The 27567-nt window shown below is 42.9% G+C and overlaps 1 protein-coding gene across 2 annotated transcripts in view; it reads right to left on the bottom strand.

Annotated features, from left to right (window-relative positions):
- Positions 1-8440, bottom strand: part of CDK14 (cyclin dependent kinase 14) — a 540806-nt gene extending 532366 nt beyond the window's left edge. For both annotated transcript variants that reach the window (XM_084786935.1, XM_084786933.1), the window contains exons 1-2: positions 8308-8440; positions 1268-1299 (exon numbers count right to left, since the gene is read on the bottom strand). In XM_084786935.1, the coding sequence (XP_084643061.1) occupies positions 1268-1299; positions 8308-8398 (123 nt within the window). In that variant the 5' untranslated portion in view covers positions 8399-8440. The remainder of the gene's footprint in view (positions 1-1267; positions 1300-8307) is intronic.
- Positions 8441-27567: the final 19127 nt, after the last annotated feature.

A 27567-nucleotide genomic window follows, 5' to 3' on the forward strand; every position in this document is an offset into this window, starting at 1 on the left:
TTTCTCAAAAAAGAAAAAAAGAAAAAACTCTCTTGAAAACAGATATCTCAGTAATGAAACAGTAGAAATTCCAGAAATACAGGTTTGGAGGAAATCCCAGTATTACCTACTAAGGATACTAAGGATGGAAAAGGAAAATTTCTTCTACTCCTTCAGGATAGAGGAATTACACTGAGGAGGAAGTTACAGGAACATCCTCCTGGCTGTTCTGGATGTCTGGGAGAGCTGCCTTGGAGTCCAGAGACACAGCTTTACAGAGCTCAGACTGGGAAAGTCGGAACAGGTGCTGCGATGAAGCAGCCGACCACGAGAGCCAAATGGCACTGGCCCCATCCAGAAATCCCAGCCTGCAGGCTTGCTCTGAATGGCCTTCCCTGTGAAACAGGGCCAGCACATGGCCAAAGGGACATTCCATTGAGCACATGTGCCCTTTCCTCGCTGCAGTGTAGGGAGGAGAGGTAGCATCTTTCATGGAATCTGAGAGCATTAGCAATCAAAGCCAGCTACTCTCTGCATTCATTAGGCTGTGGGGTAAGCACTAGGTGTAGAAAACATCTCTGTTTACATGTAACTACATACACTGCACACAAAGGACAGGTTCACAACATCCACTTGAACTGGCTTTACATGACTACACTGAAACGCTTCTGTGTGTAACACCCTGAAAACAGTAACAAAATCTCAGGGAAGTACAATTTTAAAATCAATTCAGAATGCTTTGTTACTTATGAACTTAGGCCTTCTTTGTCTACTTCGTAGCAAGTGAATAGAGATCCATCTGATCCGCAAAGAACAGGGAAACTAGAACAGAAAAAGTCACCTTCCCCTTTGGGAGCCTGGCAGACAATCCATGGCGTCAACACTCCACACCCCGGATTCATCAAGGTCTGCAAAGGAGCCTTGCTGTCTAATTCATCAACAGCTCTGGACTTGCCCCACACATGCGCATCCCAGTGGGCTTCTCAAGCTCTGCCCCTCAGCAAGAAGACAACACAAAGGCCCATATGTGTCTCTTGTGTATTGATTCAAAGACACATTTCTGATAATTACTACAAAGCTCACTTAAATGACTATTGAAACTGAAGACTAACATGGGGTAACTACATAAATAAATGCCATCTCTTGTTTATTGTGGGGGTTTTCTTACTTGTTTCTTCTTAACAATTTTTTTTTTCTGTTTTTAAGCACAAAGTCAACACCTACAGACTCTCCCTATTTACCCAGTAAGTAAATAAACCTTTGTGTCAGAAGGAGAAATTTAGCCTACCTCATCAAAGGTGGTGTCGTCTTTCTTCAGAGCTAGAAAAGAAAAAGAGAAAGAAAAGAGTTACTGTGAAGCATCCCGAAGAGGCCAACTATCTAAGTTCTAGAAAACAGAAAGTGGGGGGGGGGGGGGGGAGGAGCAATACAGTGTTTTCATCTGAGAAAGCAAAACTATACTGCAACCTGAATAACAATGTCGGGGTACAAAATACAAAAACTGCAAATGAGAGTGAGAACGGCACAGTGTGCATCTCTGTGGAAGACTGTTCATAAATATGCAAATGAAGCATTCTTGAAAATAGGGAGGAAAAGCATGCGCAGCTTTCACCACCCTCTTCAGCTGAATGTGTTTTAATGGAAGTAGAAAAGGAACACAAAGCAATCGCAAGTTACTTCTCAAACACCTGGTGTTTCCTCCTGTGTGGTTTGTGGCCCTCCCAAGCCACTTGTTAGGATGACAAACATTCTGCATAGTGTCTAAGTGATGGTTCAGTTCTCGTGAAAGTTTAAGCATGGTAATAAAAGACTAAGCATTATCAAATAAGCACGGCGTAGAATAAGAGACATAACTCAAACACTTTAACATGATGAATTTTATAGTCAACTGTTTCCAAAGAAAACACATTCGATATGTTTCATAGGAAATAACAAATACCTCAGATTTATCGTAAATACACTTAACCTTGGAAATGGAATTTTATCTCACTCTAAAGAGAAAGAGAGGGGCCTGGAGAGATGGCTCAGCGGTTAAAAGCACTGACTGCTCTTCCAGAGGTCCTGAGTTCAATTCCCAGCAACCACATGGTGGCTCACAACCATCTATAATGTGATCTGATGCCCTCTCCTGGCCTGCAGGTGTATATGTAGACCACTGTATAAATAGATAAATAAATAAATAAATAAATAAATAAATAAATAAACAAACAAATCTTTTTTTAAAAGAAAGAAAAAGAGACGAATGTTTCTTGTAGCTGTCAAACATCAGTTCATTAAAGTCTAGTTACTTACAGTGTTACACAGTAAGCTAATACAATAAATAGCTAATTTATCTGAAGCTACTAGTTGCAGAAATCTTTCAACTCTACAAAATCCTGCCTAGAAGCGGGGCATGGTGGCACACACCTTTAATCTCAGCTGTCGGGAGGCAGAGACAGGTAGATCGCTCTGAGTTCGAGGCCAGCCTGGTCTACAAAGTGAGTCCAGGACAACCAAGGCTACACAGAGAAACCCTGTCTAGAAAAACCAAAACCTGCCTAGGTGTGTACAGGCCTATCCTAGACAGTGAGGGTCTGGATGGAAAGCTGTGGGTGTCTGTTGCTTGAAAGGTTGTGGCTCTGATAAAAGCAATGAAAAGCAAATTATTCCGGCAATTAAGTTCTGAGAAATTAACAAGCCTAAGCAGAAACTCCTAAGTAAATATGTATATCCTCTGGTATATGGTATTACGATGTGGTATGCTGTGCTATGCTGTGCTGTGGTTTTGGAGACAAAGTCTTACTCTTTAACCCAGTCTGTCCTGGAACTAGCAGTAATCCTCCTGCTTCAGCTTCCCAAATGCTGGGAAATGACAGGCTTGAGCCATCACACCTGGCTTTCTAGCACTCTTGAAAAGGTTTTCTCTGGGTTTCATATTTTAAGTTTATTTTTCTTAAAAAAAAAAAAGTGCTGTGGTGGTGGGCTAACAAAGTGTAGGCTAGCTGAAGAGGATAAAATGCTTATCAGTTAGTTTTTAGTCTTTCCTTTTAGCCTAAGACACTGATCCATAATAGACTGTCCACTTTCTTGGTTAGAGAAAAAGTTGCCCAAATGGAAAAGTAAAAGACAGTCATGCACCAGCCTCAACGGCTGCTCCTGAAACCAATCACATGTACATTTTCACAACAGCATTGTTCATTTACGCCAACCCTGAAAGAAAGACAGAAGATCCTAGTTGCGTCCTACTGAAACAATTTTCACTAAAATTTAACTTCAGATCTCAAAATTCTCCAGCCCGGTCAACAATGGTCAAGGTTTGTCTTTTAGCTAATACGCTTGCCCGGCAAGGCTATTACAAAACACTAGTGACATAATAATACAAACAAGTTTCTCCACCTTTAAAAAAAAAATATTTTTTTTTAGACTAGCACTGACTTCAAAATACAAACGAGAGTATGAGCACATAATTACAGCTTTATCTGTCGATCGGTTAGCCAGTATGAATGAACCACAGCCGGGACAGCCTTGCAAAACTTGTGACTCAGAAGACACAGTTTTAAAGATGTTTTATCTTCTGTGGACATTACAAATGTACAGGAAGGTGAGGTGTTTGTTTTCTTAAGCAAAGCTGCACGACAGCTGATGCTGGCCCACTGGGGACTCAAAGCATGGAATGAAGTTAAGGTGTGGTCAGTGGGGAGGCTCTCAACTATTCCTACTGGCCCACTCTTCCTTGCCTTCTTAGTGCTGACAGCTTCCCACATCCTAACTGCGATTAGCCAGAAAAGGGGGGAGGGGCGAAGAAAAAAAACAATTCTAGGTGCATCCGCTAATCAGTAAAGGAAGGCAGATTCTCTCCCCTGCATGATAATACACTTGGGCCCTGCGTACCACAGGGAAGAACAGAGTGGACCACAAAGTCTAGTAGTCAACAGATACCTTTCATCGTTAGATTGACACCTGACAAGGTTTCCTCTAAATATTCCGTCCCAAGCCCTAAAAAGCAGTCGGTAGTGTATAACAAAGGCCAATTAAAGGTGTCCTAGCCAGATAGCTATCAGGTCACCACCGATGAATAAACTCTGACCTAAACATGCACACAACATCTTGTTATTGATTATGTACCCTGATTGTCATTAATCATTTATGTAAATGTAAAACCACAATTGTCCTCAAGGATGTCATGGGACAACAGGCCGATTGTGCTACTCTGGCTTAACAAAAGGATAGATATTAAGTCGTTTAATATGATCAGAGAGTCTATCTGGTCCTCAGTGCAGACACAGCTCCTAAAAGCACAGGGGCAAGATCCTGCTGTGTTCTCCAATGGCAAGTTCACTACTAATTTTCGTCACGGAATGTGGCACTTTGGAGCGACAATTCCTTAGAGCCAGCCACATTGCCCACTAACTCTTGGTACCAGTACAGTATCCAACACCAGAAGATACATGGTAACGTGTGACATTAATGAGTCCTACCTCAGTGGCAAAGAGGGAACCTCATATTTTGACATACACTAGAGTTGTGGCAAATGAAAAACATATATATATATATCTCTATGTAAAAACCAAAACCACAAATTCCATTACCATAATATCCACTCCGTCTTCTTCACTGCCCCTCCTCCCCCTCCGCCCGCCCCCCAAGCTTGGACAGAGCTCTGGGCCTCATGCATACCTGCACCAGCTCTCCCCACTGAGCTATACCCCCAGCCCAAATTAAAATCTTTCGGAGCTGCTTTGGGAAAGAATATGTCACAATACTTAAACTGTGCAGGTTTAAAATAGTTAAACCTTTGCTTTACATTTCTCTTCCTTCACAGAATGGCTCACCAATGACAACCAACTTTAGAAACACACACCAACCTACAGCAGAAGGCAAGAAACCCACAAGAATCCACCCTAACCACAGCGTCCTCTTTTCCCTAGCCACCTTCCTTTACAGAGATGGTAGACACGGATTCATCTCAGATATCAAGAGGAAACTTCCTTTCTCTAGGAAAGACTCCCATCCAGGTGTGAGGGAATGTTGGTGGGATCCCAACCCCAATCACACTTCACAGTCTCCATCTGAACACACCTGCCCGGAAGACACAGGGGAAAGAAATGGGTTGTGGTGCATTCAAGCAACCTGGCATTTCAAAGTTCTTATTTGCCTTAGTCAGCCTGGAAGTTTTGAGTGGGGAAGGGGAGGGAACCAGCTATATATAACACAAGAACGGTGACCAGCAGAAAACCAGAAATGCTCACTGTGGGAATGGATGGTTGACTTTAGAATTCAACTACACTCATCTTACAAATGGAACCAAGGCTCTACTGTAGTCACTCCCTAGCCGATGTCATAAATTAGAGCCCTGGGGCCTGAAACCCAACATGTTGAATCTGACCTTTTGTAATGTAGTAATCTCGGATCAGTTATGTTTGAGATGGATGATGACGAAGTCAGCATGATGGATGATGTAGGACAAATGAAACATTCCTACCTTTTGTATTCGGAGTCACTGCTAACAACAACCATGGATTGCATGCCACATGCATGTGTGAACTGCCATCGTTTTCTAAGTAAATGATTAGTGACTTCTTATGGCTGAACAATAATATTGGACATTTCACCACATAACAAAGCTACACCTGAACAGCGCTAAGAAAAGAAAAGAAAGAAAGCCAGTATGTACCTTTAAAAGGCCCTCGTAGACCAAGCAGTGGACGACACGGTAACACTGGCTACGCAACAGGAAGAAACAATCTACCTTTCCACCTTTCAATGAAGGAAAGCAGGTAAGAGGGGACAACAGAGATCAGGACTTGCAAGAGCTTCTAACACTGATCTTCATCATGTGACAGAAGATGTACTAGAGATAACGTTATCCCATCTCCCTTAATCCCCACCACAACATACAAATATGTGTATATGAGGATACGGAGTGAACGGAATTACTGGTTGTCCAAGATACACAGGAAAAGAGAGTACCTGGCCCAGAACTGTCCAATTCCTAATCCTTGTTTTCAGGATGCTCTATTACAAATCTGTACCCGCTTCTCTTTTTCTTGCTTTCTATAATAATAAAGTCATATGAGTGTGACCTAATCCCTAATAATGACAACACATTGCAAACACTTAGTGAGTCCACATCGTTTGCCACATAAGACACTGCATCATCATTTCACCAAGTGCCATCAAACGACTTTTTTAAAAAAATGATACATAAAAAAACTGGAGTCTCAGAAAAGTTGAATAATCTATTCAAGGTCACTAGGCCAGGGACTGGCAACACCAGGAATCCCATCAGACACACAGACCACATGCTTTGCTTACGAACTATACGAACCCATAGAAAAATCCCATTCCATCGCCTCTCGCTCGCTTCCCCCCGCCCCCAACAACGCACCCAAAAAAGCCTTCAGTCATCAAAATGAGTTCCCTGCCTCTGAGCATGAAGAAAAGCAGAGACGAAAGATGTTTTTCAGTATTTCTGCTTCTAATAAAGATCCTGGGTTTGGTGCGTAGACACTTTTAAAATGTCAATATTTTCATTCACAATATACCCCAGTAAGACCCACTCTTGTGGGTCACAGTCCTCTGCCAGTACAAGAAGTGACCAGCTTTCTTTACTGGGCTGAACTATTTCCTAGAGGACGGACGTAAAAGCCACATGATCACACACGGCATTTGTGAGGAGACTTAGACTAAGTCTCCATAACCTAGCAAGCCCGATTAACTACGGTGCCGATTTGCCGACATTGCAGTTCAACCAAATTTTACTGATTGGCCATCAGGCCCTGAAAGTATTTAAACATACAGGATTCTTATATTAATGCCCTTGGTTTCTTACTGAGACCCAACCGCGATGAATTATTTAACACAAAACTGGAGGGGCTCCAACGGAATCATTAGCATTAGTAAACATCTAGCTAATGTGCTTTAGAACAGGCCCTAACGGACTCCAGACCCCGCCAGGGTGGCGTGTTGGGTCCAGCACTGAAAACACCCTTGTTAATAATGCACAGGGCTCCACACCTCTCTCTCACACTCCTCTTGGCTTCAGACTTCATTTGTTTGTGTAGGGCTCCACACTCAGAAGCCTAACTCAGAAAAGTGAGTTTGTGCACATTCAATAAGTAAATTGTCAGCACCCGCAAGTAAAGCCGGACTAATTTGGCTTTTGCACATAACTTATAGTGTTGTCAGGAAAAGCAAAATGTCAAACAGTATTGACCAAATAACAACAATAATAATAACAGTAAGGTGGACCGAATGTTTATCCGTGTTTTCTCTCACTTGAAGACAGTGTGTTACGTATGGACAATGAACTAAGAAACAGACTGCTGACACTCACTGGCAGGTCAGGGTTTTATTTTAAGGAATTCGCTTGCTTATGATTAATTAACTTTCATTAACATGATAACAGGCGAAACAAAGGCCAGAGGGTGTGCTTGGACACTGCGATGGGTTGGTTTGAGAGCTTGTAGGAATCCCTTTGCTTTGCTCAGCTACCTGTATCAAAGAAAGTTAGGACCGTTTAGGAGGCCGCTTTGCCTCCAGTTTAACAGGCACTCTCTGCCACTAACACTCAAGCTTTAACAAACCCATGCCACATGGCACAGCTGTCATCCTGCTGAAGCCTATAAGATGGATTTATCTTTTCAGTATCCTAAACATTCCTTGATCTTTGTTGTTGTTCTTTGCTGAGTTGGTGAATTTTTAAAGAAGACAATAGCCTCTGAACTGTACTAATGGGCAAGTTCAAGAGACTTATGCATAAATGTCCCCACAACTTCCCCGCTCACATTTCTCCACAGCAGCTGGAAGGTTCAGAGACCTACAAACTGAACACCCAAAAATCCATTTATAGGACCCGAAGTACGGAACAAAAGGTCCCAAGGTATCTGTCCCACTTCCTTTGGGTTGACTACGTTAAACAACACCAGGCACACATCGACGTTTCAACAATTCCCAAAACTAAATTATCGGTTAAACATTTAATACCAAAGCACTTTAAAAATAACAAGTAACCTTGGTGACCACAGAGCCCCGACGGTGGTAGGAGCCGGGTGTCCCCTCGCAGGTCCACTGCGGGCGCAAAAGATACTATTGGAGGGGAGGAGGAACCCAAATTGAGGGCTTGAGACAGTCCACAAATGAAGCCCAGATCCTGGGGGAGAGGGGTGGCCCTCCCTCTAGTCCCTGCCCTCCCCGGAGTCCCAGCGACGTCTCCTCCATCCTTGGTCCGCAGCCCATCCCGAGGTAGCAGCTGCCAGGCTGGTGCCCTGAACACGGTGGGGGCGCGGGGACGAAGGAGCGAGCGCGGGGATAGCACGCAGGGTATGGGAGACAGGGGACCACACTCACCGATGCGACTGAAACTCTCTGACAAAGTTCTCCTCAACTTCTTCATCTTGCCGATCTTCTCGGCCGGCTGCGGCTCAATGAGGTCGCACATCTGTGCGGCGCAGGGCCCGGGCAACTTCGCGAAACTGGTCCAGCGCAGCACAGACAACGGCGAGGGCGCGCGGCGCGGGGAAGGCGGCGCCTCGTCCAGCTAGCTCCTCCGCCTCCTCGCGGGCCGCGGGCGACGCGCAGCGCTCGGGTGGCTGCGGGTCTCGGGCCTGGGCCGAGGCTGGGCGCGCGGGGGCGTCTTACGTGGTGCCGGGGGCGGCCACGATCCCCGCCACCCGGGGGCCCCCGCGCTGCACCGCCGCCCGCCGCATTTTCCCTCCTTTGTAAGCGAGTGCCGCGCGGCCGCGGCCGGCGAGGGGGTGGCGAGGCTGAGGAGGCGCGGGTGGCTGCTGGCGAGGCGCGCGGGACAAGTTCCCAGCCCCAGGCGCGGGGGCTGCACGCAGAGCCCGGGGCTCGCCTCGCCGGAGGCCTTGGCGCGCGGAGACCCCGGCGCGACCCCGCTCCGCGCTCCGACTCTGACTCCCAGGCCTCCGCCGCCCTCCCGGACCCGCCGCGCCCGGGAGGCGCCCCCTCCCGGCCGCCCGCGTTCCTCCCACGCTCTCCAGGACCGCAGCCCTGGGACTGATGGCAGGAGCTGGGTTCCGCGCTGACCCAGCCCTCCCGGTGCGCTGCGGTCCCTGTAGTCCCCGACTCATAAAAGGTTACGGAGTGTCTTGTCGGACCCGGGAGTACGAGGGCCTCGGGGACGCGTTCGGGCTTAGAGATTTTCTAGGCTTGCTTGATTGGTTTGAATTTACAGAGAAAGTGAGTGTTCCAAAGGCAAGGAGAGGGTCCATTTTCATTGGGGTCAAGTGCAAAAGCTGAAAATGCCCCCTCCCCAACTCCCAGTGACAGGAATGTCACTGTAGGTGATTCTTCGAGGGAATATCCCGTTTGTTAATAAACAGTGTACTCGGCCCTTAGTCTAACTTACAACGTATTTTTACAAATACCTTTTTTCGAATTGTAAGACTTAGAGGCTAAAAAACATCCTCACTACCTTTCACCACTTAGGCGAATGAAGCTTTTTCTAAAAACCCAGGAACAAACAGTTCCGGCAGAAAACACAGTCTTTTTTCTAATAAACGTGATACTCCACGTCAGTCTCCCAGGGGAGAGTGAAGGAAGATGGGGGAAGGCCTGGTGTACTGATTACTGGCCAGCAAAGTTCTTATGAATAGAAACGTTAGTAATCTTGAGTCATCTGGCTGTGTAAGTAACAGGAGTTCTTGTGGGTGTGACAATGCTGTTTGGTTTAAAGGAAGTTTTGGGGAGTTTGTGTTTTGTCAAAAGATTTTTATCTTAAAACAAAAAACTAGCCCCCTGCCTTCCTTAAATTGTGAGGTAGAACACTGATTTGTTCCGCCCTGTGCTGAGCACATTACTGGGTTTTGGTAGATTGCCACTGATAAAGAGAGCTAGCTAGTCAAGCCAGGCCCCCAGCAGAGGAGTGAGCCAGGAATTCATGAGGAAAGTCAAGAGAACTTAAACTCAGGGCTGTTGAATCCTGACAACCATATTCTCGATAAATACACAAAGCACCAAGTGTGGCCTCATACAGGAAAAAAAGTTTCGACATACCACTTCCTCAGATCGATTAGAAACTTAGCAGTTACAACTGGAGAGGGAGAGAGAGAGAGAGAGAGAGAGAGAGAGAGAGAGAGAGAGAGATCCAAACACTGATAGCTTCTTTCAGTTAACAAAGATGAAGACATAGTCACTGATTAAAAAAAAAAAACTTAGAGTGTGTGTCTGTGGTCAGGCTGTTGTTCACTTTGGAAATGACTGGTTTGACTACAGCACACAGGCTCAGTGTCCTGCCTGAGTGTTTGTTTTTTGTGTGTGTATGTGTGCACATACCTGCACAAGCATGTGTGTAATATCCTTTTTTAAAAAAATCTCTCCAGTATTTGTAATTTCCGAATTTTTAAAGCCAATTTACCATCTATGCATACAAAGCTATTGTGTGTAACCATTTTTTTAAATATCATAAACTTGCTGGGTATGTCTAGAGTGAGTAGAAAGCATATTTAATATTAAACTGTGGCAAAATATGCAAAAATGTATGCATTTCTGTATGAAACAAAATTTCTGGAAACAAAAGGAAAAAGTTAGGAGTGTATAAGAGATGGGAGACACTTTGGGTTCTGTACTTTATCCTTGAAGGCAGAATATGACTATTTGACCCCCAAAATGCACTGATATATAGCAAAAATATTAACTTGCAACTTAATGGATATTTATTTCTTTTTCCCTGCTTGACTACAAACTTTCAGCCCTCCCAAGCGCAAAACTCTCCACGGAATTAGAACAGCACATCTGGAGGTGGATGTTGTGTTGGGGAACAGGCCAAATGAAGCCAGGAAATTGTGAATAACCTTCAGCGTTTGCTCCATGTTTATGTACGTCCTTTCTCAGATATGCTCTACACTGCAAAAATATGCACGAAAACTACAAAATAGAGGAGGAAATTAACTTTGTGCTTTTCAGATATTTGTACTTCCATCCAGCATGTGTGTGTGTGTGCACATATCTGAGTGTGTGTGTGCACATGTGTGAGCATGTACAAGGCACAGAACACGTGAAGGTCGGAGCACAACTCTCAAGGGTCTTAAGGGACCCGGGATTGAACTCTGCTTGCCAGGCCTTCCTCTACTCACTGAGCTATTTCACTGGCCAGAAGGATTCAACTGTATGAACCCAGTTCTTTACATCTGCCTTTATCTTGTCCTATACGTTCCACAAGGCCTGAGACCCTGTCCTGAGAAAAGCACAGTACATGTGGCCTAGAGAGAGGAGTGACTGCTTATCAAAGAGTGTAGAATGGAGTGCTGTGGCTAAGAAATGACCTGTTGTTTGTTCAGAGACACAAAGATTATGGTCCAGCATCTGCGTTGCATGTGTATTTCCAGTGGGGGGATGGATCTGCGCCAACTCTCTGTCTGCACTCCTGGTTCGCAAGGTTATAGCTTGTGGTGGCCCAACTAAAAAGAACAACATCTGCCGACGAGGAGGAGATAAGCTTATCCAGGCCCTAACCTGCAAGTGTCGACCCAGCCAAATCCAACAGTGCAAGTGTGGTAGGCCTGAAGAAGTGACTACAATCCCGGGATGCGTGAGTTTTCATCCTTGCTCCATCAAGGGCTGTGTAGCCTTAGACAGTAATGTACCTACTTCCTTACCTATAAAAGTAAAGACCTGAGCTACATAACCCCTGGTCTCATTCTTAGCTCCAAAAATCTGATTCTAAATTTACAAGTGATATTACTTTACCCAAGCCTCAGCTTAGACACTAAAAGTGGATGACCCTCTAACAGGTGAAGCTTGATATATAAGGTACGAAAGATGGGTTTTATAGATTAAAAAAAAAAAGCAAAGATGCACTGACAAAATTACCTGTGATTTACCGTCTGTCATTTCTAGTCACTCTAGACATAAACTTCATTTGTTATAACGTGTTGTGGGTCTTATTACAAATCCTTTCTCCGTGAGAAGAAATGGGCTGCTATGCTGCCAGTAGATGGGATGAGAAGAAAGCCTAACCCACGTAAGCTGCACATGCGGGATTTGATTAGGATCAAGGAGCCATCAGAAGCAGCAGTCTTGATGACCCATAACAATATACAAAGATAGAATCAGAGAAAAGAAATGCATGAACAAAGGAAGCCAAAGACATGGATGACTGAGATAGAAAAATAGATATATTCATTAATGTGAATTTTTCAGAAAACTGCCAAAGTTTCAAGGCTGACATCCAATCAGCATAATTATTAAAGTGGTGGAAGTTTATGGCATCAAACGTCCTCCAAGAACTCTGAAGTGTTGTTCTAATAAATTATTGTTAGGATCAAATTTCATCCATTTCTGAACTCATCTCAGGAAATGGAGGAGCACACAGCTTAGGTAGGTTGTATAACTTTTCTAAGAACCATCGGTGAATTTGGCGCATGTGATTTAAAATGCTTAATTGTTACTGCTTTCTCTTATCCGTCTACTGATGGACTGAACTGGTTCATAAAAGTTCCCTTCCTTCCTTCCTTTTCTGTCCTTTTCTGTATCTTTGTCTCTCTCTCTCTCTCTCTCTCTCTCTCTCTCTCTCTCTCTCTCTCTCTTTCTTTCTTCCTTTCTTTCTTCCTATGATCACAAGACTCTTGAAACCAGAAAAGGGAGGGTCACGGAGGGTTACAGAAGCTCGTGTAGTTAGCTAGAACAGTTATACAGCCTCCTGTAAATGGTGGCTTCTTCTTTCCCCACCTTTCCTCCTGATCCTCACCCTGCCAGCCATCAATTGCCCACAGCTTATTCAGATTCCTCTTATGTTTTTCAGAAATCACTCCTTGCTCACACAACCTCCCAAGTTTATCCAAAAATGAGAACTACATTTCACTAATTATTTTATAAGTAGTACTGAGGTTTTTTCATCCTCCAAAAAAAATTCCCAGTGATGGAAGTAAAATGCTATACTTGCAGATAGCTGTCAGAAGAAGAAAGAAGTTTTAAAAGCATCTAAGTGACATTACATATAAATTAATTATCTCAGCATAGGATTGAAAGTAACACGCTGCCCATATCAAAACATACATTAAAGATTAGCAATGTTCCTCTATCCTATCAAAATGTATTTAAAGATTATAATTTGCCCATATCAGCCCCAATTTTCATTGTTAAAATACTTTCTCTTACAGAAATTTATATGAGAAAATACCTACCTCTATTTGTAACAAAGATACAATTTGTTTAGTCATATTCTTTGGTGTTCCTTGTGTGTGTTATACAGACACATCATTAGCTAAGAGTTCTCATTTGTGAGAGTCATCTGCTTCAGCATCTCAGGTCCATCGGGACTAAGCCTCAGTAGCCAGTGCTGTAACTGAAGTCGGACGTGAACAGGAAAGTGGTCAGGAGCTGCCGCCTCCCAGAACTAAAACCTTAAGGCCTTTGATCAATAGAGACAAGCCCTGCTCGGGACAGTTAAATGAAAAACTAGAACTCTGCTATCAACAACATCCTGGGGCTGTGTCTTCTTCCAGGATGTATGGCCACTCAACCTCATGCACATGCCTATCCAGGAGAGGTAGCTATAAATTAATTAGCGATGATGTCGTAGCGCATATCGTATGCCTAAACTGTAGTGACTTCCTACTTGTGACTTTAAACTGTAACTACAGTAATGGGACATAGCAATGGTTAGAACTGACGGACTCGTTTTATTTTAATCTCAGCCGGTACTTATCATATACTCTAAGAGGCATTATCATCCCTAGGTAGCCCATAGAAATGAAGGTAAAGATGGCGTAAGAAAGTGTCCAAGACCATCCCATATGCTTCAGTCTTAGACTGAGACACTTTCAGTTTCCAAAAGGCATGTTGAAATAAGCCATGTTTGTAGCATGACGTATGTCGTCTCCATCCCTGAAATGTAGTTGCACGTATTATCTGGGATAACAGGAGAATTTAAGGAACTAGTCAAATTTCAACATTTACCGAATGGGTCAAAATTTCTAAATTGTAACACTACACATTGCTCTTCTCACATACGGGAGATGAATGTGACATTGAAAGACACACAACTGACTTTGGAAAGAGGCTCCTTTCTACTCAAATTGGTGTTTATAAATGAACTAAATGGTTTTAAGTTATGACGTAACTCATTACTACATGTTGGGCCCTCAAAGGCACTGCTTCTAATCTCACAAACACTTTCTAAGGTATCTTTTCTTATTCAGTTTTACAGGCAAGAAAATTAAGTCTCACAGAAATCAAACTGGTCACTTAAAACTAGTCAAATACTAGTAATTTCAGAGGTACAGAAGCACAGCAAAAGCCTAATAGTTTATCTCAATAGAGACAAAAATCACTGGGAATGGAGGTGTTGGGTAAAACACTTATTGAGTTTCAGTCTGTTTGAGCTACAATAAAAATATGATAAGGCATGTAGTTTATATATATTATGAATTTGTTTTTCACTGTCCTGGAGAACAGGAGGTCCAAGCCAAGATGGAGGTGCAGACGCACCGAGTGCCTGGGGCAGAATGGCTTTTCACAGAAAGTGCTTTCTGCAGCACTCTCATGCTGCGGAAAGCGCTTGGTAGCCATGTGGTAAAGGCTTTATATTCTTTAGCTCTTTCAGAAATATCAGACTGCATGCACGGCATTATACATTCCTCTTCAAAACTCATTAAAAATATATCATGACTAGATTTTTTTTAATTTTATCTTATTTTACAAGATGGGATATTGTTGTATAGCCATGGGCTTGTGTGGACCTTAGTATGTAGACCAGGCAAGGCTGAACTTAGAGTGATCACCCTGATTCTGCCTCCCATGGGCTAAAAGTTCATGCACAGAAGATAAAACACCAACATGATTTTCGAAGCTAAAATACAAAATAATAGCTGCCTAGTAACTGCATTATCAGTCTCAGAAGCTTTGAGACTTTATGCTAGCTACTAGCTAGGCTAAGGAAGAAGCTACTGGAAGTTCTAGGTGATGATTGAGAATGCTGCCTGTCTTTCTTGCCCATATCCCATGGTCCTGGACAGCAGATGGTTCCACAGTGTATCCCATGGCAGACCAAGCTACCTTGTACCAGGTGCTCTTGTGCCATTTTATTGCCTCTCTTCTCAATATCGGCAGACGTTTGTGGATCTTGAAACTTTGAGTAGAGTATCTTAATAAAAAAGCTAGAGGCCAAGACAAAGTATAGAAAATCCACTAGAAAGCAGTAAAGAGTATGCACGAGGAAGAAAACAACACTATTATTTCTATCTTCAAAGATGTAAAGCTACTGAAATGTTATATCATAGCCACTAAACAAGACATAGATACTATAACTTTTAAAGTTTTGCTACAAATTTTTGGTGACCAAAAGTAAAAGCAAACTCTTGTATATTAAATTTATCAATCAAAAAAAAAACAATTCAGAAGAAAACTTAAAATATATGCCATGAGAAAAACCTTCCATAAATTAAAGCAAGATTACGGCATTAGAAATCTGAAGAAACTAAAACACGAGAGAGGTGCAGTCTCACCCAGGAAGTTCAGTGTCTGAATAATGAAAGTACCAGAAAGAAAACAAATGGAAAAGAGAAGGAAGAAATTATCAAAGAAACGATTCAACAAGATTTCCTGGAATGACAGGACATAACTTCACACAGTGAAAGGGCCTATTGAGTTCTAAGACAATGCATGAAAATAACTCTACACTGGGACGCATCACTGTGAAACCACAGAACCACAGACAAGGGATATTCTAAAACTGTTCAAAAGAGAAACACAGGATTCTAACTAGAACAGGGCACCAAATGGCTTCAGACTTCTCATCAGCACTGCTAGATGAATTCATGTGTGATGGCTGGGTTACATAAAGGAGATTTGCGACTATTTGGACTCTGGGATGGATGAGAGAGGACTCATGAATGACACTGCATTTCTGAGTTGGACAATGAGTAGATAGATGTGACATTCATTTAGACAGGGATTTATACTGACTGGATAGAGTCTGGAGGAAATGATCTTGGAGCTGTGTATTCAAGGCCAACAAAAATGTGAATCTGGAGCTCCAGGGGCTAAACATGTGGACTTGGAATCAGCATGAGAAATAGCAAATGCAGACAATGTCAGTAACACTCAATACCAGGCATGAGAACCCACCTTTCCAGTCTGGAAAGTGAGTGCAACACTCCCAAACACTATAGGCTACTGCTGTTGCCCTTGATTTGGTTCCCTCCTAGAGATTGAAAGTAAGTCCCCATTGCTAAAGACACCCTGCATGTTGTAAACAAGGCCCAGAGAAACTGAGCTGGGTCAGACTTGAAAGGCTCTTCCTTGAGGGCTAGCTTTCAAAGTACTTGAAGGTGCTACGCAAGCTTCAAAGGGAGGAAAACACCCAATAATCATACCCAATTATAATTCCTATGAACAACAATGATGAGCAGCCTGGCACAATAACCATAAGGGTGTAATAGCGGCATTCGTGTCTTGGTAGTGACGAGCAGCTCTCTAACTGGACTTCAGGCCCACTCAACAGGAGGGAAGCTATCCTGGTACTGAAAGCCGAGCCAGCCACTTGGGACTAGTGAAGTCATGAATCTTAGAAGAGAATCTACTACCACCAATTTACTAAACCAGTGCCATGTCTAAAACATTATTCTGAATATTTATTTGTATACCCACTGATACATGCAGCTCTCATCACACAACACAGTTTCTCTTTGCAACATACAGAGAAACACAACTGGTCCAAACGCAGAAGACAAGTGACTGAGTGGTACTTAGTTCCCATAGATACATCTACAAGGCAACTCTCATACCTAAGGCTCAGCAAACCTTGAGAAAGAAGAGGCCAAAGATGGTAAGAGCCAGAGGACTAGGAAATCTGAGGTCAGATTGTAGCTCCGAGAAATGATAGAGATGTTTCATCCATGATACCTTAGCAGTGTGGCTGCCTTATAAAGACCTGAAGAAGCGCAGTATCATTACATGCTATGTGGAAGGCAGAGTTCCATGAACAACTAACAACAGGCAACTGGAGAATGCTGAGAGTCTTCCCCAGGGATGAGGCCCCTAATTGGTCAGCCAATGCCAAGTAAGATTAAGGGACTGAGCAGATTGTATTTATATATTTAGCCATAGGGTGTGTGTGTGTGTGTGTGTGTGTGTGTGTGTGTGTGTGTGTGTGTGTAAAACAATAACAAAGAAAAAGAGGTCACTGTTTTAAGAGGGAGCAAGGAAGGATACATGGGAAGGAGCAAAGAGAGGGAGGGGAATTGGGGAAAATTATATTTTTATTTTAATTTTTAGTAAAGAAAAAATTTGCAACTGAAGTTCTAAAGGCAGGTGAGATTGCCCAGGGAGTCATGTAAATAGAAACCAATGTTAGCGTGTGTGGTGGTGCAAGCCTATAATCCCAGCACTCAGGGAGGCAGAGGCAGGTGGATCTCTGTGAGTTTGAGCGCAGCCTGGTCTATAAAGTGAGTCCAGGACAGCCAAGGCTACACAAAGAAACTCTGTCTCAAAAAAGCAAACAAACAAAATAAAAGAAATATGTGTCTATACATCTAGTATCTAGAATTGAAAACAGAGGCTCAAAGAGATATCTGTATATTCTATAATCATAGAAGTATTTTTCACAAAGGATGATAGACATACATAATGTAATATTATGCAGCTATCAAAGAAAGAAAGCTGGTATGTGCTAAAATGTGATTGATCCTTGAGAGGATTATGCTAAGCAAAATAGGTAAATCAGAAAAGAACAAATATTGTTTAATTCCATATTTATGAGGTACTTAGAGTAATGAAAATCATAAAGATAAATACTAGAAGTAAGGATGCCAGGGCCTAGAAGGAGAGAGCCCTGGAGAAGGTATTTAATGAGTATAGAGTTTGAATTTTACAGACTGAAGAGTTATGAAAGTAGGTAATGATGATGATTGCGCAACATTATTGTTGGGTTTGATTTTGTATTTGACACAGTGGGAAACTGGATGGGCAGCAGGACTTGTAGAGAACTCAACAACCACGGCAGACCTGGGAGGAACATAAAGGAAGAAGAGCCTGCAAAGGGAGATAACAGGAAGGCCTGGGAGACGTGGAGAGAAAAACTGTGCACTGTGGGAGAAAGGAGAAAAATCTTGAAGGTACGTGAGATGCCCAACAGGGAACCAAGGCCACATGAGAAGCAAAGAAGAATGGCTTTTGGGAACCTTAGCCTGAGCTGTGGGGTGAGATGTGAGCAGTCACTGTATTCACAGGCGATAATTATACATTTCCTAAAGAATATCTTGTGGACCAGATATTATATACATCCCCTCATTTAATCCACTAAGTAACTCCACCTTCATGAAATAGGTGCTGTTATTAATATCCACATTTTCAGATAAGGAAACAGAGTGGGGAGGGGTGCAGCAAATGCGGAAAAAAAGCTGGGTAGCTGGCATATGACTCCAGAGAACAAGTTCTTGAACATTTTGTACCCATCTTCCAAAATGATTTGCCCCAAATAACACACCTCACTCACTCACTCACTCACTCACTCACTCCTCACTCAGCAACCACACTGTGTGCTAGGGCCTGACCCAAATAGTTATAATTCAAAGCAAAGCTCTTGACCTCATAGGGTTCTGTAGGAAGAGATCCCAGTAAGTAAACTTTAAGTGTGTGTGTGGTGCCAATGCTTGAGGCAATGAACCATGAGAAAGCAGAAAGGGTAGGCAGATGGAAAGTGCCTAGAGAGGAAAGCCATCCTAAGACAACATTACAAAAAAAAAAACCTGGAAGACTCACAGGTTTGTGACTTGAAAAGATGGAATGAAGGATAAAGGACCAGGAAGTAGCTTGACCCCAAAGGGAAAATGAACTTGACTCACAGGCAAGCCTGGGGCAGAGGCAGAAAGAACAAAGTTGGGAGACAACTCGTTTCAGGCTGGGAGGTAGGGCTGCACCCTGTTCAGTCTCTGAGACTTGAGTTATTACTCCAGCTATGGTGGGAGGCATTTGAAGGGTTATGTGCAGAGTGATAATAAGTCATGACTCACATTCTACCAGCCTAGAGTCCAGACTTTGCATTTTGTGACCTTCACCGCTTTGTGCTGTCATGTGACTTCTGAGCATTTGAAACATGAATGGTCCTAACTGAAGTGTGCATTAAGTGTAGAGAGCTCACTAGGTTTCAAAGACAGTACAGAAAAAGAAAATGTAATGGACTTGTAGACAGTTGCTTATATTCATTATGTGTTTGAAATGAAAATATTTTACTGGTGTTAGGATAAGAATAATATGGAAATTAATTTCACCCATTCTCTCTGTCTCTGTGCGTCTGCGCGCGCGCACGAGCTTGTGTGTGTGTGTGTGTGTGTGTGTGTGTGTGTGTGTGTGTGTGTGTGTGTGTAATGTAGCTACTGGCAACAGTTCTGTTTCTTTTGGCCAGCATGGGTCTGGACAACTTCCCCTGGAATTGATAAGTTGTTTCTTAATCTTGGAAACTATGACAAACAGAATAACGTGTGGAGCCATTGAGAAGTCTTATGAAAGCATTTTATGCAATAACTTACATTGCTGAGATGACAGTCATCCAAAAATGAACTGGCTCCTTATAGACAGAAGATAATGTTGAAATCGTTTGTGGTTTTGTGTTGGTTTTCCCATAGGGGTGATGAGGTTGTTGAAAATTATCCACTTGCTCTGGTTCCTCCTTGTTCTTCCTTGTGTCTCTAACAGCATAATCTTAAAAACATGGCCCAGGTTAAGACTATAGTTCTCAGAGAAGTGTCTTTGTGCAGAGGCTGGTAATTAAGGCAGATGCTTACAGTAGCCAAATGCAGAACATGTCTGTGGAGTGTTTAACACACACACACACACACACACACACACACACACACACCTGCCAAGACTCAGGGGCCATTGCAGAAGCTGAGCTTGGAAGGGAGTATAAGAGGCAGAGGTAGAACCGGGCAGAAGTGGCACATGCCTTAAGCCCAGCACTTGGGAGTCATAGGCAGGTGGATATCTGTGAGTTCGAGGCCACCCTGGTCTACATAGTCCAGAACAGCCAACACCTGATACACAGAGAAACCCTGTATCAAAAAAACAAAACAAAAACAAACAAACAAAAGAGCCAGAAGTCAGGGAGGACCTGAGCCGAAACAGTCTCTTTTGGACATGACAGGACAGCTGCAGTCATAAACCCCAGCACTTATGGTTGCCTGCACAAGACCTGCATAAGATGAAGCCAGTCAACATTCCAGCATGGAAGAAGTTAGTTGGTATGTTCTCTTTTGTTTGTTTTGTTTTGTTTTTGAGAAAAAGTTTATCTGTGTAATAGTCCTGGATGTCCTGGAACTCTCTTTGTAGACCAGGCTGGCCTCGAACTCACAAAGATCTGCCTGCCTCTGCCTCCCAAGTGTTGGGATTAAAGGCTTGTGCCATCACACCCAACTTAGAATGTTCTTATAACTTAAAATTTTGCAAACATGTTCTAATTTGGAGATTTTTGTGGATGTGAATTTATAGAGCATCTCACAATGGTATTTTTGAATTACTTATAAGAGCTTTTTAAAAATATAATTGTAGGAGATACTGAGAGTGACCATAATAGCAAGGAGGAAATAGAAGAATCATATAGAACATCTTTCAAGATCTTTGCCTTCCATCCTCCCTTCATTATGTTATGGTTACTGTGATAAAGCAAACAAACAAAACATTTTGACCAAAAGCAATTCAGGGTTAGTTTTAACTTGCGACTCCCAGGTCACAATCTACCCATTGAGGGAAGACAGAACAGGATCTCAGTGCAGAAATCATGGAGGAATGCTGCTCACTAGATAGCTCTCCATTCCCATATAGTCTCATGCCTAGCTAGCTTTCCTCTACACTCCAGCCAAGGAAACGGCACAACCCACAATAGGCTGCCCCCTCCCTTCATCATGTCATGCAAAACAATCTCTCACAGACATGTCCACAGACCAACCTTCCAAAGACAAACACTCCACAACTTTAGATGGGTCTAGTTGTCAATTAATGTTAACTGCATCTACCTTCTCGTTTTCCTGTTCTGCACATGGCAAGCCTTCATTCTGAATTTGTATCCACTGTCTTTGTGTTCAGAATTGTCTCCGTTCTTCTTTCCAAGAACTGAGTTGCTTTCTTCACTCTCAACATGTCACAGCTACCCATCCTCCTTAGTGAACAAATGAACAATAGCACCTCCTATCTTTCAACTAGCAAGTGTACATGAGTGTGACCAGGTTTGTGCACACATGCGCACACACACATATTCATCCATCACTCCCTTAGTTTCTTATTTCCCCCTCTCTCTACCTTCTTCTTCTTGCTTTTGATGGTGGTGTCTTTTTGAGAAAGGGTCTCATGTAATCCAGGCTAGTCCTGATATGACCATCCTTTGCTGCCTCCCACCCACTTAGTCAATGTACTACAATATGTTTTTCTTCCCTTTTTGGGATTATTCTTATTAGAAACACATTAAGACTTCCATGTGACAAAATGCAGACCGCTCTACCCTCATCTCAGTGTTGTGCAGTACCTGTGATATACAGGGTCACTCTTTCCTTGAAAAACACTTCTTTTGACTTCCAAAATACTGCACTCAGATTTACATGTGCACTGTCTGCTAATCATTTTCAATTTCCTGTTTAGTTTCCTCAACTCTATCAGATATATAAACTCTGATGATCTTCTGGTCATCAATAAGATGATCTTGGGCCTCATCTCTTCATTTATCCTATTCTTAGGGGCTTTCAGCCATTCCTATTGCTTTAAATCCCCCCCCTAGTTGCTGATTGATGCTGAAACTAAATGATTCCTCTAGAGCCAAGATTACCCTACCTCTTAAGATACATTTAAACTATACACCTCAAACTTAGCATCTCTATAAAATATTAATGTATTTGTCACAGACCTCTACTATTAATCCTAATATTCATAATAATGAGTCAAAAACGGGAGAAAAAGAAGGAAACGTAAAGGAAGGAATGCTGGGAGAAAAATGGAAGGAAGAAAGTTGGGAAAGAAGAAAGAAAAAGGGAGGGAGGGAGGTGTTAACATAAAATTACAACAAGTTTAAAGCTCTACCACTTTTTTTTTTTTTTAAGACAGGGTTTCTCTTGTAACCCTGGTTGTGCTGGAACTCATTCTGTGCACCAGGATGGCCTCGAACTCACAGAGATCTGCCTACCTCCGCCTCCCAAGTGCTGGGATTAAAGGCGTGCACCACTACTGCCCGACTCTAATTGCATTTTTAAACATTATTTTCTTCATTAACTTAAAATTTTTACCATACAAGATGTTCACTTACTTAGAGTTACCCCAAGATATTTTACATTATTTGAGGCTATTGAGAAAGTGTTGTTTCCCTGATTTCTTTCTCAGTCTGTCATTTGTACATAGAAGGGCTACTGATTTTTGTGAGTTGTCTTTTAGTTCTACCTAAGACTTCAAGACTGTATTGGAGATAGTGGGCAAACTAGTTTTGGCCCTGATTTTAGTGGAATTGCTTTGAGGTTTTCTACGTTTAAGTTACATTGGCTAAGGGGCTTTCTGTAAACTGCCTTGATTGTATAAAGGTATGCCCTTCTATCCCTGATTTCTCCAGGACTATTATCGTGAAGGGGTATTGAGTTTTTCTCAAAGGATTTTCTACATCTAGTTAGATGACCATGCTGGTTTTTTTCCCCATTGAGACCATCCCTGCATGTTTCATCAAGTAGGATAAAGCCTACTTGATTATGGTGGATGGTCTTTTTGATATGTCCTTTCATACCGTTTGCAAGTATTTTGTGGGTCAGTTTCACATGTTTGTTCATAAGGAAAATTGGTCTGTATTTCTTCTTTGTAGTTAACTTCTTTTGGTTTGAGTTTCCTTTTAACATGTTCTCATTGTTAAATTTGGTTTTATCAGGGAATGTCTTGTTTTCTCCATCTATTGTGATTGAAAGTTTTGCTAAGTATGGCAGCCTGTGCTGGCATCTGTATAACATCTGCCCAGCCCTTCTAGCTTTTAGAGTCTCCATAAGAAATCCGGTGTAATTCTAATAGGTGTGCCTTTATATGTTACTTGGTCTTTTTCCCTTGCAGCTTCTAATATTCTTTGTTCTGTAAATTTAGTGTTTCGATTGCTATGTGTCGAGAGGAATTTCTTTTCTGGTCGAGTCTATTTGGTGTTCTGTATGCCTCTTGTATTCTTGTATAGGCATCTTCTTTAGGTTGGGGAAATTTTATTCTATTTCTATTATTCTTAGATTTGATCCTTTCATAGTGTCTCAGATTTCCTAAATGTTTTGTGCCAGGATTTTTTTTTTTTATGATTTAACATTTTATTTGACCAGAGCTGATCTATCTCTTCTATCATGTCTTCAAAGCCAGAGATTCTTTCTTCCATTTCTTGGACCCTGTTGGTGAGGCTTGCCTCTGAGGTTCTTACTCAAGTCCCTAAATTTTTCATTTCCAAATTCTCCTCAGTTTTGGTTTTCTTTGTTGATTCCATTTCCACTCCAAGTCTTGAACTGTTTTATTTATTTCCTTCTACTATTTGTGTTTTCATAGATTTATAAAGAGGTTTATTCCTTTCTTCTCTAAGGACTTCCATCATATTCATAAAGGCTATTTTAAGGTCTTTGCCTTGTGCTTCAGCTATTTTCCAATACTCAGGATCCCTTGTGGTAGGATTGCTAGGCTCTAGTGGAGACATAGTGTGCTGGGAGTTATAGACTGTGTTTTTACCTGGTGTCTAGGCATCTGGTTTTGGGAAGATTGTAATTCTAGGTATTGATATACGGACTTGCCTTTCTTCGTTGGGTGGGTGTTTGTTGCCTGGTTTTTGTTACCGTCTCTGGTTCATAGTGGGTTGTGGTAACAGTACGTTACCTGTTAAGAAATTCTTCTGGGACCCTGATAGGTGTGGCCATGGGGGGTTCTGGGTAAAATATGTTTCTAGCTACTGGGGGATAACACTTAGGAATGGGAATGGGCCGGAAGAGGGGGGCTGCTAAAGGAACCCACAGAATGTAGGAAAGCTGGTGTTCTGCCAGGATCTTCTTAGTCCCCTGGGAACGGGGGCAGAAGGCGTGAAGAGTCCACATGTAGACTGCTACAGAACGGTGAGTGAGACTGTCATGGAGGAAAGACGAGCGAATGTAGGTCTAGTTAGCCTGCCTACTTTGCTGGCCCACTTGTTTCTCTGTGAGGCCTGGATGGATGGTTCCCAGGGAATAGCGACTGTAGCTGGATGTCAAGATAACGCGATATGGAGTCAGGAAGGAGAAGGTAGCCACAGCAGGTGGTCTGCTCCGGAGATGGAGGTGAGAGTAGGGACTTGAACTTGGAGGAATGGAAGGAGACCGTGAAGAAATGCAGTTAGCCTGCCTGCTTCACTGGCCAGAGTAGCCTGCGGGTTCCCAGGGAATGCCTGTCGGAGTGGTTGGCTGGGATAAAGCAATGAGCGGGAGAAAGTAAGTTTGGAGGAGAAGATCTGTGTGGTCCAGTGGAGATGAGGTCAGAAAGGGAATGGAAGCTGCCGCAGGGCGCGTCTGCTATGGAGCTGGGGACAGGGCAGGGATTGGGCTTGGAGCAGAAGAGCAGTGAAGAGCTGCAGTTAGGTCACACGTTCCCCAGGGAACAGCTACTGGACTTGGGGGAGAGGCTAAGGAGTGAGTGCGAGAGGAGAGGGTCCACACTACACTTGGAGGCAGAAAAAAAAGGGAGGCCCCCAGGAGGTGGTATGCTACGGAGTTGGGAATGAGATCCAGGGACTGGATTTGGAGAGCTGGAGGGAGGACCTGGGCATAGAACTCAGGTTGTCAGCCTTGCTGGCAAACACCTTTACCCACAGAACCATCTCACTGGCCCTTTAATTACCTTCTCATTATAATTCTGGAATTTGGCAAGACCTACAAAATAGAGTAAGTAAGTGTTCTGATGAGCTGAGAACAGAGGTAAGGCCTAAAAAAACAAAGACAAAGGAACAAAAAGCAGATTGGTCATCCAAAGGTACTTTCCTCATAAGAGTCATAGCAGAGAGAAATTTTACCAACTAAATCTGGTATATTTGGGGATTTGATTGTTTAATCTCTCATTTCTCCCTCCCCTCTCCTGCTCTTCTCTGTCCTCCTTTATCCTCTTTCTTTGTAAGTTTTACTTGGAAGAAAGAAAGAAAGAAAGAAAGAAAGAATAGTGTGTATTTTGTCTCTAGCAAAGTATTTTGGTCCCTGTCCCTTAGTTCCCATGTGTAATTGCTGTGCAGACTGCACGCGCCCTGGCTCTGTGTTGAGCCCAGCCCTGTCACCTTGTGTGTGTGTACACTGTTAATGACTTTATTTCAGGACATAGCTGTCTCCCACCTGCTAATACACTCCCAGCTGACCTGCCTGCTTTGCATTTAAACATGCTTGGCTCACTTTCATGGCAGCCACAGTGATCTTAGAGAACCATAAGTCACTTTGTGTCACTCTGCACTCTGATGATCCCCAAACTTGCTCCCTGCTTTGTATAAACTGTATATGCCCAAACATCTCCCTTGGCCTCGCCTTCCCTCAGCCCCGCCTTCCCTACGCCCCGCCTCCCCTAGCCCCCGCCTTCCCCTCTGTGCCCCCTCCCCCCTGCTCTCCTCCACCTTGGGCCCTTTGTCTTTTCTGATCTTTGAACCAAAAGTAACTCTCCCTCCAACTTCCCCCCACCTTTTAATGTCAAGTCCTTCGAATCCTTCAAACATTGGCTTGATGTCCTCTTTTAAAGAGCATATACAGGGGGAGGAGTCACAGTCATAGGGGAGGGAAGTAGGGGGAAAGCGGGAGGGAGGGAGGGAGGAATGGGAGGATACAAGGGATGGGAAAACAATTGAAATGTAGTATGAATAAATTAATAATATATAATATATAATAATATATATTAATAAAAAAGAAAATGAAGCAATTATTAAGAATACACAAAAGAATATTTTCTACAGTGTCTTACCTTCCTAGTGTGTGCCACAATATGAGTAGCACATTATTTTTCCTTTGTAATGTTTCACTTAATTTGAGGAAAAGACAGGAGGAGGAATAGTGCACTTTGTAAAATGCAGTCCCTGGACTTACCTGCTCATTCTCATCTTATTGCCGCTGAGAGAATGACGTGCTGTTGGGACAAACCATGCTGCCTCGCCGCCCCTCCACTCCCTGTAGCTTGGCTGTGGAGTGTGCATCTAGCTGGGTACTCTTTTCTAGAGTTTCTCAAGAAACTAGTTAATAGTGTTCACGTCAGACACGTTGAGAAGCACAGAGGGATGGTCCATTGTTGAGTGTTGAGAATCTTGGCACAGGGCTGTAGTGTAGGAAAGAGAAAAAAAGGGGAATGCTGCATGATGCCACGATGGATACATAGCAATGCCTATTCCCTGACAGGAAAGAAGACCTAGGGTCTGCCCCTTCTTGGCATGATTACAAACTCTACTCTTGCCGGGCGTGGTGGAACAGACCTTTAATCCCAGCACTCGGTATAAGTTGGACTTAGATCTCTCTCTCTCTCTCTCTCTCTCTCTCTCTCTCTCTCTCTCTCTCTCTCTCTCTCTCTCACACACACACACACACACACACACACACACATACACACACACACACACATACACACACACACACACACACACACACACACACACACACACACACAAATGCCATTTTAGGTCTATAGCTGAAAAGTCCAAGAAACTGAGCTCTGTCATCCCATATTAAAACAAAAGAAAAGAAAAGCTGGGCATAGTGGCACACTCCTTTATTCTCAGCATTTGGGAGGCAGAGGCAGATGAATCAGTGTGAGTTTGAGGCCAGCCTGGTCTACGTAGCTAGTTCCAAGCTGGCGAGGGCTACAAAGAAAGACTCTGTCTCAAGAAACTAAAACTAAAATAAAAACCTTGTGTCTCCATAATTCCAGATGGTTTATTTAATTGAAGGTTTGCAAAGCACCTGTCTCCATCAAATAATAGAATTATAACGAATGCAGAGTCCTTATATATTTGCCTAGACTACAAGGGCAAGGAAGACTCTACCCATCTCTGTAACAAATGAATTCCAATGTAATTTTCCTTTTTATCTTCAGTAATTAATCATGAACATCCATATATATGTTCTGAGTTTTATTTTTAAACCTATCATAAGAAATTTAAAATAATTTTTATTTATCTACATAGTTTTGTTGCAGAGAAACCTAGACTACTCTGAAGTAGAAAAGTACAGTAGAGAAAGGGATAGGAATGTGATGTCAAGGGGGAAAGCGAGCACAAAATCTCCCAAGATAAAGCAACAGATCATACTTTTGTTCTGTTTTTGGTTTTTAAGGAAAAAGAAAAACAGGGCTTCACAATGCAATGACAGTTGGCCTGGAACTCACACTGCAGACCAAGCTGGCCTGGGACTCACACTGCAGACCAAGCTGGCCTGGGACTCACACTGCAGACCAAGCTGGCCTGGGACTCACACTGCAGACCAAGCTGGCCTGGGACTCACTCAGATTCACCTGCTTCTGCCTCCCAAGTGCTGGCATCAAAAGTGTGTGCACCACCAGCTTGACACTGACACATAGCCTTATCATATAAAGCAGAAAACTATAATATATCTCTATATATACTTCTGTACATACTAGATAATATGCAGAAATTTTGTTTTACTGTAGAAATCATTTCACTGC

Source organism: Acomys minous (genome assembly GCF_964271855.1).
Source record: "Acomys minous genome assembly, chromosome: 6".
In the NCBI taxonomy this organism is placed as follows: Eukaryota; Metazoa; Chordata; class Mammalia; order Rodentia; family Muridae; genus Acomys; species Acomys minous.